The 19,517-nt window shown below is 47.6% G+C and overlaps 1 protein-coding gene and 1 long non-coding RNA gene across 3 annotated transcripts in view; one reads left to right on the top strand and one right to left on the bottom strand.

Moving 5' to 3' along the window:
- The window catches only part of LOC136943738 (DENN domain-containing protein 4B-like), a 28,163-nt gene extending 14,717 nt beyond the window's left edge, over window positions 1-13,446 (top strand). The window contains exons 6-29 of one of the 2 annotated variants that reach the window (XM_067237164.1): window positions 177-418; window positions 685-751; window positions 1,493-1,551; window positions 1,944-2,088; window positions 2,745-2,920; window positions 3,068-3,168; window positions 3,444-3,659; window positions 3,873-4,018; window positions 4,530-4,666; window positions 4,774-4,888; window positions 5,492-5,698; window positions 5,849-5,977; window positions 6,325-6,469; window positions 6,600-6,755; window positions 6,861-7,107; window positions 7,586-7,877; window positions 8,039-8,143; window positions 8,408-8,583; window positions 8,702-8,858; window positions 9,038-9,277; window positions 9,679-9,775; window positions 9,974-10,139; window positions 10,388-10,446; window positions 10,570-13,446. In XM_067237164.1, the coding sequence (XP_067093265.1) occupies window positions 177-418; window positions 685-751; window positions 1,493-1,551; window positions 1,944-2,088; window positions 2,745-2,920; window positions 3,068-3,168; window positions 3,444-3,659; window positions 3,873-4,018; window positions 4,530-4,666; window positions 4,774-4,888; window positions 5,492-5,698; window positions 5,849-5,977; window positions 6,325-6,469; window positions 6,600-6,755; window positions 6,861-7,107; window positions 7,586-7,877; window positions 8,039-8,143; window positions 8,408-8,583; window positions 8,702-8,858; window positions 9,038-9,277; window positions 9,679-9,775; window positions 9,974-10,139; window positions 10,388-10,446; window positions 10,570-10,715 (3,726 nt within the window). In that variant the 3' untranslated portion in view covers window positions 10,716-13,446. The remainder of the gene's footprint in view (window positions 1-176; window positions 419-684; window positions 752-1,492; window positions 1,552-1,943; window positions 2,089-2,744; window positions 2,921-3,067; window positions 3,169-3,443; window positions 3,660-3,872; window positions 4,019-4,529; window positions 4,667-4,773; window positions 4,889-5,491; window positions 5,699-5,848; window positions 5,978-6,324; window positions 6,470-6,599; window positions 6,756-6,860; window positions 7,108-7,585; window positions 7,878-8,038; window positions 8,144-8,407; window positions 8,584-8,701; window positions 8,859-9,037; window positions 9,278-9,678; window positions 9,776-9,973; window positions 10,140-10,387; window positions 10,447-10,569) is intronic. The other variant, XM_067237165.1, reaches the window with a different exon arrangement.
- A 1,930-nt stretch (window positions 13,447-15,376) lies between these two features.
- LOC136943740 (uncharacterized) lies at window positions 15,377-17,493 on the bottom strand. The gene is made up of 3 exons (XR_010876721.1): window positions 17,354-17,493; window positions 16,924-17,078; window positions 15,377-15,593 (listed from the first exon to the last, which is right to left on the bottom strand). It is a non-coding gene; the product is annotated as an uncharacterized lncRNA (long non-coding RNA).
- Between the last annotated feature and the right edge of the window lie 2,024 nt (window positions 17,494-19,517).

Here is a 19,517-nt window from a genome sequence, read left to right on the forward strand (position 1 = left end):
TGGCATTAAAACACTCGTGTTGAATATTCATCAGCTATCATTCAGTAACAAAATAGCTACTTTTTTTTTCTTTTTTTTTCGCATGCCTGAAAGTCACGTCAACTTAGCATGATGCTAATGCCGGAAATGCTATGCTTCTCAGCCCTCGCCTCACACTGTCCCTCTCCCGGCCCCAGGTGTACGGCGCCGCCATCCAGTTCTACGAGGCGTTCCCGCGCGAGGGCCTCTCGGAGCGGCAGAGTGTGCGTCTGGGCCTGGTGAGCGTGGTGGACCGGCGTCCCATCACCAACCGCATGCTGCAGGTGAAGAAGAGCGTGTGCGTGCTCTCACACTGGCCCTTCTTCAGCGTCTTCCAGAAGTTTCTGACCTTCGTCTACCGCTACTCCATCTCCGGCCCCCACGTCCTGCCTCTGGAGAAGTCAGTGGCTGCCGATTTGGCCGATGAGATTTTGACCTTGACATTTATCTAGGGTGGTTGTTGTTTAAGAAAGTTGTTATAGTTAAGGTTTTAAAGCCTATGACAAACCCTCTGTGAGGGTTCTGGTATAACAGTTACGACTTCTGGGGAAAAAGCGTGTTCATGGTGATGAGCCTGAACTTGTTTAACACCACATGACTACAAGTGTTGTTGGATTGGTCGACACATCAGCGTCAGTCTCTCATCTGGTTGTCGTGTTTCCCCAGGCACATCTCCAGCTTCATGCACAACGTCCCGTTCCCCTCCCCTCAGAGACCTCGCATCTTAGTGCAGGTATGTGGACACCCACGGAATGTAGCCAGCCAGGCCCCGGCTGCCGATTGGCCCCTTCTTCTTACTCTTGATGTGTTGTCAAGTTGGTTACTGTCTGGCATGACCCGATCAAAGGCTGTTCTAAAAGTACTTGTGCCGTTTGTGTATTGTGTGTTTTGTGTTTGTGCGTGTGCTGTCGGCATGTACGTGCTTGTTTGTGTTGCCGTGGTAACCTCCCACTGAGCCGTATTTGATATGGACCCAAGCAGTGTTGTGGTATTTCTTACTTCCAATTCCACTTCCTCCTTTACAGGAAATGGGCATGAAGGTTGTGCAGACAGCTGGGTAACACCACCCAATCCAAATTCAGTCAATCTCTCATCCACTAATTTCATAAAAGTGTGGGTACATTTAGTAGTGGAAGACACAGGTGATTGTGCTGTCTTGGTACTGTAGTTTAATTAAATGATAAACTGGGTTTTGAGTGATTCAAGATTAACTTGACTGTCCCACAAAGTGGACAATGGGCTTTCACCCATGAGCGGTGATTCATGAATGGACATCTAATCATTCGATATCAGTTAGGTGCATGGAAATCAAATCAAATCATGGGTGAATTCTCATCCTTCGATTGAGGGAAAACTATGGAAATGAAATCAAAGCATGGGTGAATTCTTGTCCTCAGATTGAGGGCAAACTATCTTCTGCCATTTCAGTTTGTCAATCGAAAATGTTAAATTGCTCGTCCTGCATCTCTTTCAGCTGTCCCCGTATGATAACCTCCTTCTGTGCCAGCCAGTCTCCTCCCCCCTACCACTAAGGTCAGTTGATGAATAGTCTATTAACAGTCTCCTAAAACTCTAATGCAACTTTGTACGTTTGTAGCCGTAAGTGGCTTCAGTTACAGCACAAAGCACACGTGATTCCGTTGTTTATGTGTGAGAAGAGGAATAAGTGATGGATGTGTGCGTCTGGGAAAAGCCCGACTTGCTCCCGAGAGATAGATTTGAGTGCTTTAAAATGGCATCAAACCCATCTAACCCAAACCTGTTTCCCGAGCCGCCAACCTGGATGGATGAATGGAAAACAGCCAAAACGATTGAGTAAACAAACGACTGAAAGAAATGATGTCATGAGAATGCGCCGATGAAATGAAACGAGGACGTCCTGTTTTGGGGGGCGTGGTTCTGACGGCGTTCCTCCCCTCCCCCAGTGGTGCCAGCTTCCTGAAGCTGCTGCAAAACCTGGGGCCGGAGAGCGCCTGCTCCCTACTGCTGGCCGTGCTGACGGAACACAAGCTGCTGCTGCACTCCCTCCGGCCCGACGTCCTCACCTCCGTCAGCGAGGCACTGGTGTCTGTGAGTGTGTCCCCCGCCCCACAGCCTTGCACACACACACACTCGCGCACACACACTCGCATACAGTACCGCGCAGTCATCTCAGGCATCCAAGATTTCTTCTGTGATTATCGTCTGAAATTTAATTTTACAGGACTGTGCATGTAGTTCTGCTGGAGGGACGTGTGTTAACTAGAGCCTGACCGATAAAATATTTTTAAGGCCGATACCGATACAAATATTTGGTGATTTAAAAATCCGATATTCCGATATCGGCCGATATAAAAAAATATTTTACAAATCCAGAAACGCGTAACAAAACAAACTGATTTCCCTAATAGTAGTTATTTGTAGTTTACATTTTGTCACTTTTAGCAGAAGTTTTTATCCAGAGCGACTAAGTACAGGGACATTCCTCGAGGCAAGTAGAGTTAAGTGCCTTCCCAAGGACACAACGTCATTTGACATGGCCAGGAATCGAACCAGCAACCTTCTGATTAATAGCCCGATTCCCTAACTGCTGAGCCATCTGACTCCTGTTATTATTTCCTCACAAAAATAATATGTTAATGCAGTTTCTGATAAATAAAATGTATAAAAATACAAACTTAAGATATGAAACTTAAAGTCCTTTGAACAAAAAGGATGTAAACGTCCCCCTGGTCTCTCTCCTCCAGATGACGTTCCCCCTGCGCTGGCAGTGCCCGTACATCCCCCTGTGCCCGCTGCGGCTGGCGGACGTGCTCAACGCCCCCATGCCCTTCATCGTGGGCGTTCACTCCAGCTACTTCGACCTCTACGACCCCCCAGCCGACGTGGTGTGCGTCGACCTGGACACCAACACGATATTTCAGTGAGTATTCTCAAAGTGCACCCGGTGAGGCCCTTGCATTCCTCAAATAGGGTGTGAAACCGTCCAGTGTTGCTGCGATAACATGTTAAGCTTAATTACAGCGTCAGGATTATTTATAGTTTTTTTTTTTCTTCTCTCCTTTCACAGGACAGAGGACAAGAAGCCGCTGTCATGGCGATCGCTGCCTAGGAAGCATGGCAAAATTCTGTTCAACTCTCTCACCAACTTGCACAAGACCCTGGAGAAAAGTGAGCACAGACACAGCTTTTCACAGCTCTTCCCTTCTGTTGATAATATTCTTTGTTGTTTCTATCTGGTGCGCTTCCAATTTTCCAATCTGTGGCTTCAGAACAAATGTAAGGGATAATTTCTCATGCATTATGGAACTTGTTTCAAATATTCAGTTGAATAATTCATAGTTTGTAACATGGTCTTCGTCTTCTTGGTTTCATCTCTCTCTCTCTTTCTCCCCCTCTGACTCTCCCCCCCCCCTCTCTCTCCTTCTCCCCCCCCCCCCCCCCAGTCTGCACCCCGGGCCAGGAGGAGGCCACTCTGGAGTACCTGCTGACGGACTACGACCTGATCTACGGCCGTCAGAAGCAGCTGGAGCTGGAGATCCAGGAGGCCTTCCTGCGCTTCATGAGCTCCCTGCTGAAGGGCTACCGCACCTACCTGCTGCCCATCACACAGGCTCCCTCGGACAGGACCACCGACTGCAGCTCGCTCTTCAACCTGCAGGGTCCGTGTTGGGGGACGGGGGAGGTTACAGGGGGGTGGGGGTCTACGGGTGTGTGTGTGTGTCTGTACTGGGCATGAGCACCCCATGTGCATAGTTGCTACTCCCATGGTCAAATAGATACAGACCTCCAGATTCTCCCATTTTTAGGGAAGGAACACTGATGTCCTGCCTTTCCTCAGCAGGCATCTAAATCGTAACCTTCTCCTGGTCTAGGGTTTCTGAAGTCCCGTGAGCGCACCCACCAGAAGTTCTACATCCAGCTGACCAGGACCCAGATGTTCTCACAGTTCATCGAGGAGTGCTCCTTCGTCAGCGACCGGCACGCCTGTCTGGAGTTCTTCGACGAGTGTGTCCAAAAGGTCTGTCTGAAGTGATTGTGCACGTGTCGCACAATGTGTCTTTGCTTTCTTTGTTCCTTTCAGGTACTGAGAGTGTGTGTGACCCCTAAGTTATTCATTGGGGGGGGGGGGGGGTCAGATGGCTGAGCGGTTAGGGAGTCGGGCTATTAATCAGAAGGTTGTTGGTTCGATTCCCGGCTGTGCCTAATGACGTTGTGCCCTTGGGCAAGGCACTTCACCCTACTTGCCTCGGGGGGAATGTCCCTGTACTTACTGTAAGTCGCTCTGGATAAGAGCGTCTGCTAAATGACTAAATGTAAATGTAATTGTCATCGCTACGTAATGTCATGGTAGAATCGTGTATCCCAAATGGATTCCCTCAGAGGTCTATTTTGTATTTGAATTGATCACGGATATACATTCATCATAAATGTGTCATGTATGTCAATATCAGAATTTCATACTGTTTGTGTGTCAACTGTTTGTTTGTGGTGTATGCTACCGTTTGTGTGTGTGTGTGTCTGTGTGTAAGCAGGTAGACGTGGAGAAGCCCGAGGAAGTCCGACTCATAGACCTGGACGAGACGCACAGCGGAGAACACACAGTCTTCATCATGCCTCCAGAGGAGCCCCAAGAACCAGACGGCTCGGAACCTCCTGCTCTCTACAGGTACACACACACACACACCGAATATCCGCTGGACACCTACGCGGCAAATTCCACCCAGCCGACACATGGGCGTGTCTCCTGACTGGGCCTCCACTGTGTTATTGCAGCTACGAGACCTTCCCTCCTCTGAGGCCGGAGCTGTTCGACCGGCCCCACGACCAGCTCCGCGTTCCAGCCAAGGGCAGCGCCCCCAGCAGCCCTGCCCCCCGACGCACCAAACAGGTACACCCCCACTACCCGACACCCACTGGCCAACAGCATCACGCCTACCAACATGGAAAGGTTGTGTATTATGAATATAGGGCCTTTGCTCTTTTTAATCGATTGTTGTTTTTCTTATTAAAGGCTTTATTGAAATGGACACAGAAAACAAGTCTTGATTTAAGGTTTTTAAGTCTTGGCTAAAGCCACTTTCCCTGAATTGAGAACAGGGAGGAAAGAATTTGTCTCACAATCTCTTTGTGCCATTCTAATTTGAATGAATATCAATATTTTATCATTCATGTAATATTCAAAGCCCACAGGCATAGTGTCTCTGTGTATTTTGGGTGAGCACCCCATGACTGCTCGGCTAGGAGACATTTTATTTTGGAATCACTGCAAGACTAAAAGACTAGTGCTCCTGACACAGATACATACTGTTTAAAATAACCACATTAACCGAATAACCAAACGTGCTTTAATTTCTTCATGAACAATTTAGCCCATTTTTATGAAGCTTCCGTAATGTTTTGATAACAACTTGCAAATGAGTAACATTTGCTGGCGAGCTCGCCCTCAGTAGTGACGAAAGCAAAGTAAAGACGATCTCCCCTCCCCGTTCAGGAGATCAAGCTGGCCCAGAAGCGGGCTCAGAAGTATTCGGCCGTGCCAGACATGTGGTCCAAATGCCTGCTGGGCCACTGCTACGGCCTGTGGTTCATCTACCTGCCCACCTTCGTGCGGGCGGAGAGCGCCAAGGTGCGCGCCCTCCACACGGCCTATGAGGTGCTCAAACACATGGAAACCAGGAAGGTGGTGCTACCGGACGAGGTGAGACGCCGTCACGCTAACCCACCAAAACCAGACCTCCACCAGCACTCTCACGCATGGTCATGCCTAGAAATGCCACTAAGGTCACACCAGTGGTAATGAATGTATTGGTCATTGACAACAACATTTCCCTTTTGTGTGTCTCCTCAGGTGTGTTACAGGATCCTGATGCAGCTGTGTGGTCAGTATGGCCAACCCGTCCTGGCTGTGAGAGTCCTCCTGGAGATGAAGAAAGCTGGCATCACACCGAACACCATCACCTATGGCTACTACAACAAAGTGAGACTTGACTGTTCTCTGGGATTCAATCGGAAAGAGGCTGCATGTTGTTCATTGCATGTGCTGCCAGGTCATGGGCTTTTACTTTGCAGTGTAGCAAAAATAGTAAATACAGACTGTACAGTACAGTAAGTAAGGACTGTAAGTACAGTTTCTTGAATACTGTACTTTCCTGAAACTTCAGATCCTTTATCTTCTGCTGTACGTTTTGATATGCTCCCTTTGTGTGTCAGTTTTTTTTAATGGTCTGCTAAATGAATAAAATGTCAAATGTAATGTTAACACGGTTAGTGTTATGTTTGGTCGCTGCTGACCGTCTCTCCTCTGGCTCCGCCTTCTCCCCCAAGGCCGTGCTGGAGAGCAAGTGGCCCTCCACCAATCAGGGCGGCCGTCTGCTCTGGGCAAAGTTACGCAACGTCTTAATGGCCGTGGCACAGTTCCGACGGCCAATCAGACAGCGGCAGAAGAGTGATTCGGTTGGCTCACGCTCAGGTCAGGACTTGGATGGGATTCAAAAATATATTTTTTACAATTATCGTTAAAATGTATAGCTTTTCTGGAACAGTTGTAGTTAAAAAAATGCTAGGTTTTTATGCATATACTTTTGCGTCTTTCTAATTAGACTTAGTGATGAACAGTCAACAGCAGCCCCGCCCCCACTCCAGCCTGATTCGTCAGTCCAGCTGGAGTGGCCTGAGTGAGAGCTCCAGCCACGAATCCCTGAGTGGTTCTATGGTAAAGAGCAACAGCCTGAACAGCATGAGAGCCTCCACAGACAGTAAGTGATTGAAACATTTTGGAGAGAAAAACAAAATTACTCAAGAAGCAGCAAGTTCCCCATTCTTTAATCATCACATTAAAAAACCGCAATTTTCTCTTCCAGAAAAATCCACTCTGAAGCTATCGAAGAAGGCCGTGCTACGGAACACGGGGACTAACGGCTCGAGCACCGCCTCGTCCCGTAAGCCCCCCGTGGGGCCAAGGGACTGCTCCACCCCTCCTCCCCTGCCCCCTGGTGGAGTCCTGGTGCGGCGCAGCCAGGTGTGCCTCTCCAACTTCTACAAGGAGTGTGACGAGACGGCCGACCCTGAGCCTGACTGCAGGTGCCAGCCTGGAGAGAGAGACGGCCGGTAAGAGGGGGAAAGATTAGGGGAGATGATAAATGACCATAAAATATATATATTGTAGCAGGTTGAGGGGGTGTGGGGTTTCCACACCATCAAGCTTAGTAATAAACCGGCACACACTGTCCAATGTAGTTGTATCTTTAATCCTTCCCATACAACCACGTTTCTGGTCATATACATTTTTATGAGCCACCACACATCAATTAACCGCTCAACGAGACACAGCCTGTCTCGTTGCTGCAGGAAGTCCCTACATGGCTCGGGGGTGGATCGCACGGGCTGCCCTCACCTCTCCCTGCCGTCTGCCACAATATATATACATGTATATATATATAGTTGATGAATAAGGATATTAAGCAATACACCAAACATGAAATTCTAATATAATCTTCAAATCAATTGTGAATACAAGTGTTCAGTAGTCTTTGTGCCAGCAGCCCCCTGAAACATGGCCCCCTGTCGTGTGTGTGTGCTCCCACAGGCCCCCGGGGCCCCGAGACACGGCCAGCAAGAAGGTGGTTGACGAGAACTACAACCACGTGTCGTCTCCCAGCCGCGGCGGCCTGGCCGGGAAGCTGCAGCAGCTGCTCACGCCCACGCGCCACCGGACGTCTGTCCGACGGGCTGCCAGTGTGGACGACCGGAGGCCCGGGGCCGGGGGGGCAGGGGGGCCTGGGGTGCGCAGGATATCCGAGCAGAGGCAGTCCCGCAAGGCCCAGGTGGCCGAGACCCTGTTGAAGGCAAAGGAGAGGCTGTACAATGCTACCTCAGAGGTGTGTGTGTGTGGGGCGACGGGACTGTTTCATTGTTTTGGGTTATGCAAATGTATTGAAAAGAACTTTGCTCCCAGGAAGTTGTGTGTAAAGGCTAGTTGTTCTTGTAGCGGACATCTCTTACCGTGTCTTCTTGTTCCACCGCCTCTCCGGTCCTGCAGAGCTCTCTGTCAGTGGGGAGTGACGTGGACCTGGTTGACACTGCCAGTTTGGCCTTTCCTCTACGCAAGTCCTGGGATGCCAACCAGGAGGGGGCAGGCCTGGAGGTGAAACCACCAACACTACAGCATGCCAAGAATCTCAGTATTTTTCTGTTTTTGTGCATTATATTTTATTGTTATGAAGAGTATTTATGGTAGTACTACTATTTAAATATAGATGTAAATACATATAGGGCTTGTAGTAGTTCTATTTAGTCTCTATCCAAATTCACTGGTACTTTGACCCCGCTGAAATGGTGTTAGACTCCAGGTGATGCCAACGTGGCGTTACATTCAGGTCATGACCTTACCCCGTCCCTCCCTGCTCAGGTGTTGATGTCCAGCTGCTCCCTGTGTCGAAGCTGCGACTGCCTGGTGTATGACGAGGAGATCATGGCCGGCTGGACGTCCGACGACTCCAACCTGAACTCCAGCTGTCCCTTCTGCCTGTCCACCTTCGTCCCTCTGCTCAACGCCGAGATCTGCGACCTGGGGCCTGTCAACAGGTGTGGCCCTCCGTCTCCTCCCACCCCCACCCCGCCCCCTCTCTTCGCCCACTCTTCTAACGAATCCAAATACGCCTACCCACTCCCCTTCCCCTTGGCTGTGCTGTCACTGTTCCAGCCTGGAGCGCGGTAACTGGAACACTGAGGACGAGGTGGGCGGAGCCATGCGGCCCCCTAGCGACCCGGAGGCCTCCCTGCGCCTCCTTCACAACGGCGTGAACGACGACTCCAGCTCGGAGACCAGCAGCTACTCAGAATGCAGCAGCACCACCATGGTAACTGTCTGCCCATCCTGATGTTCTGGGATCACTGTGCACAGAGTTGTACTGGACAGTGTGTGGAATTCGTTTTTTATATAGGTTTTATTTGTGTTACGAGTACATTTTATAGTTGAGAAGGATCTGAATACATTTGAGAAGCAACATCTGACTGGGTTCCTTCGTGGTTTCTTCAGGGTTCTTCAATAGGGGGTGCCCCCCAGGTGACGGTGGCCTACCTGAGCCCCCTGGTGCTGAGGAAGGAGCTGGAGAGCCTGCTGGAGAACGAGGGCGAGTCGGTTCTGGCCCAGGCCCTGCTCCTGGACAGCCACTCCATCATCTTCTGGAACCTGGTCTGGTACTTCCAGCGCCTGGGTCTGCCCAGCAACCTCCTCCAGCTGGTCCGAACCTCGCCATTGGCCAACCAGCTCACGCAGGTGGGACTAGTGGAAAAAGATATATATTCTGATGCGATCTTTGACTTCTAGCTCTGACATGTAGGCTAGTACTTGCATATTTTTGATTGATTAACTTGTTTTTAATACATGAGATACCAAATACTGTGACAGACTGTAAAGTAAAAAAAAAAGAAGGTTTTCCTTCGATAAGTCTCAACAATAAAGCATTCATGCTCATTTAAATACATTTAGAAATGCACACAACCCCCACACACACACACACACACACATACACACACACACAAAATAAAGAGCCAGGTCGGAAGTTGCACTGACAGAGTAGCGCCCCACTCAGATATCACGTACTACAGTGTATCATGTACTATTAAGATCCTGTTTCATTTTTGCTTCATTTCACTTCTTGTGTCTGCGTAACTCAGTCGGAGAACTCTGCTGTGAGGGTGAGGCTCCTCTGGGACACCCTGGTCCCAGACACGGACCACTGGCCCCCCCTCTACATCCTCTGGAGAATACACAGTAAGACAACGCAGCCCTTCTGTCAGACACAGCATCTGTTGAAAGACTCTCTGGGTTGTGTCATTTTTGTGATGTTCCCCCTCTCTCTCTCTCCTCTTCTATCACCCCACGCTCCCCTCCCCCCGTCCTATCCTTCTCCCTGCACTGTATCTATTCATCCCTTCCTTCTCTCCTCCCATCATCCCTCTCCACCCCCAGGTGGCGTGCCAATGCGGAGCCATGCTTGGAGGAAGCACAACCACCCCTTCACCCTGAGCTTCCTGGAGGAAGTGCTGCGCTGGGTCGGCATGAACGAGGTGCACAAGGCTGTCACCCTCTTCCTGGAGACCATCAGCAAGCAACCGGGCACGCCCAGGATACAGAGGTGAGCGGTGGAAATGGCCTCTGAGTCATCTGAGCCTCCTTCATATGTGTGTGTGTGTACACACACACAATTCGCCCGGGTCATTTTCTGCATTTCTTCCCTTCTCTCTCACCCCTACATTTCCTGTCACTTCACCACTCTTCCTCCAAATAAAGCTAAATGTCCTCAAAAGTTTTTTTAAAATAATAATAAACTACTCTTGGAGGATGAACAAATGGTTAAGTCTGTATGTAATCTGTCTGTTTTAGGAGTCTCTACAGGGAGATGCTTTTTCTCACACTAGCTGCTATGGGCAAAGACCACGTGGGTAGGTGACACGCCGAGATGGACGTTTTCTTTACGTTTACAAAGTCCTTGTCGCATCATATATCACATCACTTTTTTTCCCTCATGTCTCCTGTTTTCTCCATCTCTCCTCTGTGTCCGCCAGCTGCGTTTGATAAGAAGTACAAGGCGGCATACTCGCGGCTCAGCGGCACCCTGGGCCGCGATGAGCTCCGGCGGAAGCGGGCCCAGCCGCCGAGCCCCAAGGCCGTGGACTGCCGACGGAGCTTCCTCCTCCCCCTTGAGTGTTGATGTACCCACCTCGCCTCCTTCCAGCCTGGAGACCTCCACACAGACTTGCACCTGCCCACTCCCTGCAGCCTGCAGACCTCCACCCAGACCTGCATCCCCCACCCATCCGATGCTGCTGACTCGAACTCACTGGAGCACCGCTGCCCGGCCCTCAAGAGGAGCAGGGTAGAGGAGGACGGAGAGGCGCTCGCTAGCTTCAGAATCCAAATCCAACTGCCTTCGTTCGTTCCTTCCATCTGTGAACTCTCTGCTGCCCCCTGTGCAGACTGGCTTCCAGTCTCACTCACACACCTCACTGGGCCTTGTTTGTGTGAACCCTGGGCGTTCAGAAGTCTATGAATATCTATGCTATCCCGCTCTTGACTTTGATTGGCGCATCAACAGTCTCTTGAAGCCTCGCTCTCAGCCACAAAGGTCATATACTGTAGGTCAAACTAAACACATTTCATACAGCCCAACCCCTAATCCTAACAAGGCCCTGATGCTTAACTGCCGTCTATGCATATTACTGACCATGTTCTATAATCTGCGCCGCCTTGCTTTCAAGCAGGATGTTTCCTACTGGTGGGAGCCAATATCAAGTGGGCACTTGGGAGATCTGAAGTGCAATCGGGCTGTGGTTGAAGTTTGGTTGTGAACTGCACACTGAAAAAGATCCATAGCGTCGTAAACAGACTTCTAGCACTTTTAGTTCACAATAGTGAAAACCTGGGAATTTGAGGACAAAAACACCTATGTTACTCCATGTTTTAGTTGCCCTCGACTGTAATTCATTATATCAACTGGGCCTTGGTGAAGTTGGTCTCAGATGAGACTTGAGCAGCAGCGCGACTTCGATTGGAAGCTTCTTTCGGGGTAAATATGTTGACTTTGAGCGGGGAAACTTCAAAGTGAAGGAGCATAACAGAGGTCAATGTCTTTAAAAAATTTAAAATAGGGATGACGTCAACAGGAAGGACACGACCAGTTTGGAATGGCCTGAACTGTGGAGGGAGGACTGACAGGGATGAGGACTTTTGACCACAGATGTTGCTCCTGTTGTGGGGCAGTCAGAACCCCTACCTGGTCGCCTGTCTCTGCTGGGTGGAAAAGAGTAATGCAGTCCCTTTTTTGGAGGGAATTTACAACAAAAAGATCCTAAAGACTCGTCAACTTTTGACAAGCAATGATGTGCTGGACAGATGTTGGTTGAGTCAGCTGTGCGCAGGGAAGGAACCAGACAGAGTGAAAGGCATTTTTCCCGACACCCATGCATCACAAACAGGAATTATTTTTGACACGCAAAGGATTTATTGTTTTGTTTTTAAAACTCCTTGTTAAAGATTTGTGGCGTGATTGACTCAACTTTGTGTCAGACTTGCTCAGTCAGAGGCTGATGAACTTTTGAAAGCGACTGATGTAATAATAAATATAAAAACTAGGAGCGAAAAGGTGGTATGTATGACGTGACAATGACATGTATGATGTTGTGTGTTTCTTCCCTGATTTTGCTCATATTTACCTCATTTCGCATATTTTTGAGTGATTTCTTTTTTCCTTGACTCGTTTGTTCACAGGGTCAGATTTGATGTTTAGGGCCCAGCATAACTGTGAAAGACTTTTAAATTGCTTTCTATCACCGTCTCTCACAAAACCACACAAGTTAATAAATCCACAAATCACAATCAGCTAAATATTAAAAGATTGACTTTTTAGAGGTGTTTTGTTCCCTTTGGATTCTCCACCTGCCAGGTTGCTGTCTTCATGTACCCGTGAGGCCTTTCTCCTGAAATGGTGACCCTTTATTTGTGGTTCAGCCTTGTGTATTCAAAAGTTCTCTCAAGTGCAAAATAAAAGAATATAGGATTTTCATATTATTTCTATCTTCTACAACGCTACACTGTAATGCCAGCTTTCTCATCAGACCTGTAACTTGTTTTATTAGCAGAGTTGTTTTAGCGGAGCATCAAGAGAGAATGCCTTGTGTTCCAGTTTTTCTCCCTTCCTGTATAGACTTGCTAGTTTCCCTGGCTTCCATCAGCATTGTGAGGTAACTAGTTGGGAAATTGCAACGGCGCTCATATTGCTTAGTCTTAAACTGAGGTTGAACATTGAAAATGGCACTGATTCTACTGTTTACTCATACATACTTCTACTTGTTCAGCTGTACATTTGGGATGATTTTTACAAGATTTGTACGAGGGCAGTTTGTACTGACACAACAAGGGTTATCTTGTGTAACAGTGAAGTACTGACTGATGCTCGTTGTAAGCGGTCTTGACCAGCAGAGGGCAGTAATGACTACTGCAATCAAGTCAGAACAGCAGGCAACTAATTCTTAGGAATTATTATGGATCCAGTCACGGATGGGTGAAAATAAAGTGTGGTCATATTCAGAGCAATAGGCTGAGATTTATATTTGTAAAACTAGAAATAAGACATCTGCTAACACCCTGGGAATATGGTGTTGATTAATCTAGTAATGTTACTTTACTCAAAAAGAGAATAAGGAAGTTAAGCTGAAGAAAGGAGGATGAGTTTCCACTCATAGGCATTTTCACTTATAAGGCCACTGTATTCAATGCACCGGACTGCAAATATAAGGGAAATTACCATTTATACTGTTGTTTACTTGTCCTGGTTGAATGAACGAAGAAATGATGAGAAGTCTATTTAAGATTTGTGTTTGCTGTTGTAATTTATATGGCTGTGAATTGTAAATGTTTTTTTATGAAAATCAAAAAATACAGACTACGCAGAAATCAGTTTGTTTTATATGACTTACATTTGCATTACATTTAGTCATTTAGCAGACGCTCTTATCCAGAGCGACTTACAGTAAGTACAGGGACATTCTCCCAGAGGCAAGTAGGGTGGGGTGCCTTGCCCAAACACAACATCATTTTTGCACGGCCAGGAATTGAACCAACAACCTTCTCATTAATAGCCTGACTCCCTAACCGATCAGCCATCTGACCCCCACTTGCTTGTGTTCACACATCCCAAAAGCTTTTAAACTGAATTTTAAGCCTGTCTTCAGGCAACAAGTTGTAGTGTCACTGACTTGGTAAATCGAAGTTTGTTGGTGGGTTTAAATTTATTTGGCTTATCATTCCAATACATACACAACATTTTAATACCAGAGGAGACGGTGTGTTCAAGATGTCAGAATGCAGAATGTGTTCATTTGCAGTAGTTGAACAATTACTGCTCCAAGCCAATTGCTGTATCAAGCTGGGCTGGTGATCCTGTTACCGGTTCTGAAGCACAGGATCTGACATGATCTGTTTGTCAGTGATGGGGTGGGTGGTAGTACATTTACATTACATGTATTCATTTAGCAGATCCTTTTATCCAAAGCGACTTCCAAGAGAGAGCTTTACAAAAGTGCATAGGTCACTGATCATAACAACGAGAACAAAACATTGCAGGTAGCCAAAACATGAAGCATACATTGTGAAAAGCAAATAAGTGCAAATGGGAAGAACCATAAGAGCATGTAGTTAAACAAGTTACAATTAAACAACATGAACCTCAAAAAAGTGCAACCTGAGTGTACCTGTAGAAAAAGCAAGCAACAATAACATAGTTCACAGCGAGTACAAGAAGTTAAATCAGTTCAAACTCAAACTAATTCAAAATCAAACTAACCAACAAGAGCAACAAGTCCCTCAATAAGAGTCAGTGTCACTTGTTCCGGGAGTACCGTTGTACTCCCGGAAGAAGTGTGTCTTAAGCCTTTTCTTGAATGTGGGGAGACGGTCAGTGTCTCTGATGGAGGTGGGGAGGTGATTCCACCATTGGGGGCCAGACAGGAGAAGAGCTTGGGTTGGGAGTGGGCGCTCTTGAGAGGTAGGACCACCAGGCGGTTGTCAGAAGAAAACCGTAGGTGGCGGGTGAGGGTGTAAGGCTGGAGGAGAGACTTGATGTAGCCGCTCGGAAGGTCACTACCAGGGTCTTGAATCTGATACGGGCCATGATGGGAAGCTAGTGGAGGGAGATGAGGAGCGGGGTAATGGGAGCGTCTGGGTAGATTGAAGACCAGGTGGGCTGCTGCGTTCTGAATCCTCTGGAGAGGGCGGGTTGCGCATGCTGGGAGACCGGCGAGTTGCAGTAGTCCAACTTGGAGACACAAGTGCTTGGACTAGCAGCTGGGTGGAATGCTCAGACAGGTATCTCCTGATTTTCCGGATGTTGAAGAGGGTGAATCTACACGACCGGGAGACTGCAGCAATGTGGGCAGTGAGGGAGAGCTTGTCATCCATGGTAACCCCGAGGTTCCTGGCAGAGGATGAAGGGGTCACTGTCGCAGATCCCAAGGTGATTGAGAGATCTTGGGAGATGGAGGGTTTGGCCGGGATGAGGAGAAGTTCTGTTTTGGCGAGGTTCAGCTGGAGGTGGTGCTTGGTCATCCAGGCGGAGATGTCTGTGAGGCAGGCCTCAATCCTAGCTGAGATCCCCGGATCAGTCGGGGGGAACGACAGGTGCAGCTGCGTGTCGTCAGCGTAGCAGTGGTAGGAGAAGCCATGGGAGGTGATGATTGGTGCAAGTGAGGTGGTGTACAGGGAGAAGAGGAGGGGTCCAAGGACGGAGCCCTGTGGGACACCAGTGGAGAGCTGGCGAGGGCCTGACACTTTGCCTCCCCAGGAGACCCGGTAGGATTTTCCCGACAGGTAGGATGAGATCCACTGAAGTGCAGTGCCAGTCATGCCCATCTCAGAAAGTCTAGCAAGCAGGATCTGACGGTTAACTGTATCAAACGCTGCAGAAAGGTCCAGCAGAATGATGACGGATGACCTTGAAGCCGCTCTGGCAGACTGGAGGGCAGTGGTGACTGACAGGAGGCAGTTTCTGTGGAGTGGTCTTGAAACCTGATTGGTTGGGGTCAAGCAGATTGTTCTGAGAAAGTTTGACAGTTGGTTAGATACAGCGCGTTCAATTGTTTTTTAAAAAGAAGGGTAGCAGTGATACTGGTCTGTAGTTCTGGAGGACAGCAGGGTTAAGGGACGGTTTTTTGAGTAGAGGGACAACTCTGGCCTGTTTGAAGGCAGAGGGGAAGGTGCCGAAAGTAAGAGAAGAGTTAAGGACATGCAGAAGAAAAGTTATGATGGAGGGAGAGATGGTTTGGAAGAGAGAAGGGACTGGATCAAGGGGACAGGAGGTGGGGTGATGAGAGAGAATGAGGTCAGAGATCTCTGCCTCGGACAGTGGAGAGAAAGACTTTAGACATTTAGTTGGGTCAGTCATAGAGGGTGAGTGGGTAGGGAATGACCAATAGTGGTGGTGGGTACTTCCACACTGGTACCAGAGCTGGTGCCTTAGAGCGATCAAATGCTCTGACAACAGCCAAACTACTTAGCTGAGTTTGGAGACAAAAATATCTCTTGGTCTTTCCTCTAGTCTTTTATTCCTACATTACAATCCCCCACCCTTCCTCCATGACTGCCTTAAACAGGCCCCCGTTTCCTTCCCTCTCTCTAACTCCATCTTCCGGCCCTTTCAAATCCCAAATCCGGCCGTAATACTATTAAGCTCAACAAGCCTGAACTGACGACAGTGTGAAAAGCTGCACCAAGTGAGGTAGAGAAGGAGGAGGAGAGTACAGCCAGCTCAGATCTGGCCACTGTGGTCGTCGCCATGTGAAACCCCAAAGCCTGTTATGTGTTTAATGGGATTATGCTCTGCTTGACTGGCAACAAGCTGCCAAGTGTTGGTCGATCTTCCAGGTTCATGTGGTTCCCACTGTTGAACTGAACAGTAGTGGACAACTCTATTAAACTTTGTTATTTATAATGATGGTGGGAGGGCTTCAACCGTACACCAGGCATTGATTTCCTTGGTTAGTTATATCCAGTTTGTGATTCTAGTGGTGGGTGGCCTGCTACTATAATGTATAGTCTGCCATAGTCTTTGCCATATCAGTCTCTGGGGCCAAGGGATTGAAGTACCGGGGCCACTGAAACTTTAATATTGTCTTTTATTGACCCATTGTTTACATGCTGAGTCTTCATCTTTCAAAGCCAATTGGATCACACTTCCAAAGGATCATGGTTAATAAAGCAAAATCTGGACTTTCTGAGGGCAGGGCAGTAGAACTGAGTAACAAATTTAACTGGATCTTGTACGTAATACACCACGGTAGGGAGAGAAGAAAGCAATGAGTTATAAGAAGTATATAGAAGAAATAAAAAGGTATATGAGTATCATGTATGTGTGTTGGGTCGGTTACCTCTTTCAAAGATTGTGTACAGTATGTTAAGGCTCTCCCGCGCCTTGCTGGTCCTTGGTTCAGCGTGGTTTGATGCATCTCTAGTTATAAGGGTTGTCCCTCATTGATTCCAGCCCTCAATATATTTACTCCTCTTGTCCTTTGGCCCTTTCTCTCTGGGATTGGAACAAAACACTTTAATGGCTAGATTAAGGAGAAATGGGCTTAGACGCTTCATTCCCAATCTATCTTTTAAGAATGGAGCCTGCATTGTTTGTGAGGGACCCAAGGGCAATGCTATGTACTATAACTAGCCAAGATTAATGTAACTCCTACACATGGAACATTGTTTTATGGATGCTGTACAGTATTTTCAACAGTAACAAAGAGCGTTATGGAGAGCTGTTGACATAAGAGGAAAGATGGAAATGTAGAATTAACGGAAACCTACCAGAGATTCTGGAGAGATGTGTTTATCATCTATTAGCCAACTAATTAGGGTGAAGGACCTCTCTTCTGTGGTATTCAGTTTTGCCCCTTCACATGGCACGAAGCTGTAGGGGGTTTAATATTGGCCAAACAACCTAAACTTATTCCCCTATGGTTTAAAGGAAGATGGGAAACTGAACAGTGTATTTACATAATGTCAATACAAATAGAATTATAGTTATTTGACTCTATGGGTTAAATCAGAGCAAGAATGGTCACAGTCAGGTTAAAATGAAATAAAAATTTAATAACATTGCAAATTAATGAAATCAATAACAAGGCAGACATGTTACAAAATGAAGGTTAAATCTCACCTACACTACCATGATTATTGTAAACTAGAGATAGAAAGCATGTGAGGAAGGAGAAGGAGGAGGAGGAGGTCTCAGTAAATCAAGAATCCACAGAACAATGCTTGGCAATTTCTTTTATACACAAGAACAACCAATCAGACCAAATCTTGACCCTTACTTCTCAACATATGACTAGCAATGCTACAGAAAGTTACACAAGTGGGTGTGAGAGCCATCAAGTTGAGACCTTGTCGAGCAACTCCAGATTTTAGCATATGAGAGGTGGGGGCAGGTTGACACCCAGCCTTACAAAGCTCTCATCTTTGGCAGTTTCCAAGAAACAGCCAAAGGAGTGTTATTAATGTTATGCATTCCCCAGAATGGACGATGAGAGTTTCCATGAAACTGGAGAAACATCGGTGAGAACCCAGATCCCAATCACCCAAGACCTTGCTAATGAGCACATTAGGTGTGTATGTGTACGCATGTGTGCACACGCAGTCCTTTTGTGTGTTGAGCAAGGAGATGACGTGCATCTTCACCCCCTGTCCACCAGCCTCGGCTGTGTGCCTCTCTATTTCACTCTCGCTCTCCTTCCAGCCCCTTGTTGCTTTGCATGTTGATATCTTCCTCATTATACGTCCAAACCAGACTCTACTGGACCTCAGCTCTAATTAGATCTCTTTTGAATGTCCTCATAGAGGCTCCTGAACACAGAGGACCACCTAATGAAAACCACATGGCTCCCCACCCTGTTGTTCTCTGCCTAGAAGGGGGGTGTATTGTGTGCCGGGGGCACCCCGTCGTGTACGCTGATGCCAGTTAATTGGCTGTTGGGTCACACCGTGTGCCGCGCTGCATTCCAACAGCCAGGCGATCAAGAAGCTTCCCTTTATAAGCCCAAATAAGGAACATGAGGAGCCTAGTGACGGCGTGGTGGTAGCTGAATATGTTTGTTTTCTTTCTAAACTGGGGGTTTATTGTGCGGGAGGGAGTTGAGATCTCCTTTGAGGCACGCAAGGCTGAGATGATGAGACGGGTTTGGATGTAGCCTATAGGGTGAAAAGGCCCTTTGAATGGACCAGGCCCTCAAGGTTCTACACAGAAACAATTCACTACTTTTTCTCATTCATCCACATTTTGAGAGGCTGTTAATACCACATATGTACATGTTTATAGATATGGTGCTAATGAGCCTTATGGTAGAAAAACTGCTCTTTTGCTCCAGAAATGGCAATTAATTCCATCTAATTAAAAAAGTTTTCATTATTGTGTGTGTGAGAAAGAGAGAGAACAAAAGAATGTGAACATTAGAGAATTATCATTTTATTAAGCCTGGTGTTTTGGGCTTTGACCAGATTTTCCATTGACAGGTAGTCCAATCATAACTTTGAGCTCTAATGAACATGAACTCTAATGACAAGAACGGTCTGTGTAGGCATACACAGCAAGATCGGTGCTCATCTCTCCATGGTCAAGTCCATTCCGTATGAAGGCTACCCTTTTTATGCAGCATCCCCAATAGGTCCTTTGAGGTGCGAGAAGGACCCCGCCTTTTGACTGGCCAACGTCCTGTCATTGGCTCCCTTACACTAACCAGCCTCAGCCGGCCAATTCTGTTTTATCAGTGTCCATTCATTGATGGGGGTGAAGACAACAATACCCTTATGCATAACTAAACGGCTCTGTACCCCGCGAGGGCCCTTCTACAATAGCAAAGAGGACATTCTCCCAGTAGCCTTGAACGAGTCCAGAAGCCAGCCCGTTCGCGCTGGACAGGGAAACTGAGAAGCAAGAATGTTTTTTTGAGATGTTATAAATGTCGCTTCAAAT

This window comes from Osmerus mordax, chromosome 6 (assembly GCF_038355195.1).
Source record: "Osmerus mordax isolate fOsmMor3 chromosome 6, fOsmMor3.pri, whole genome shotgun sequence".
NCBI classification, from domain to species: Eukaryota; Metazoa; Chordata; class Actinopteri; order Osmeriformes; family Osmeridae; genus Osmerus; species Osmerus mordax.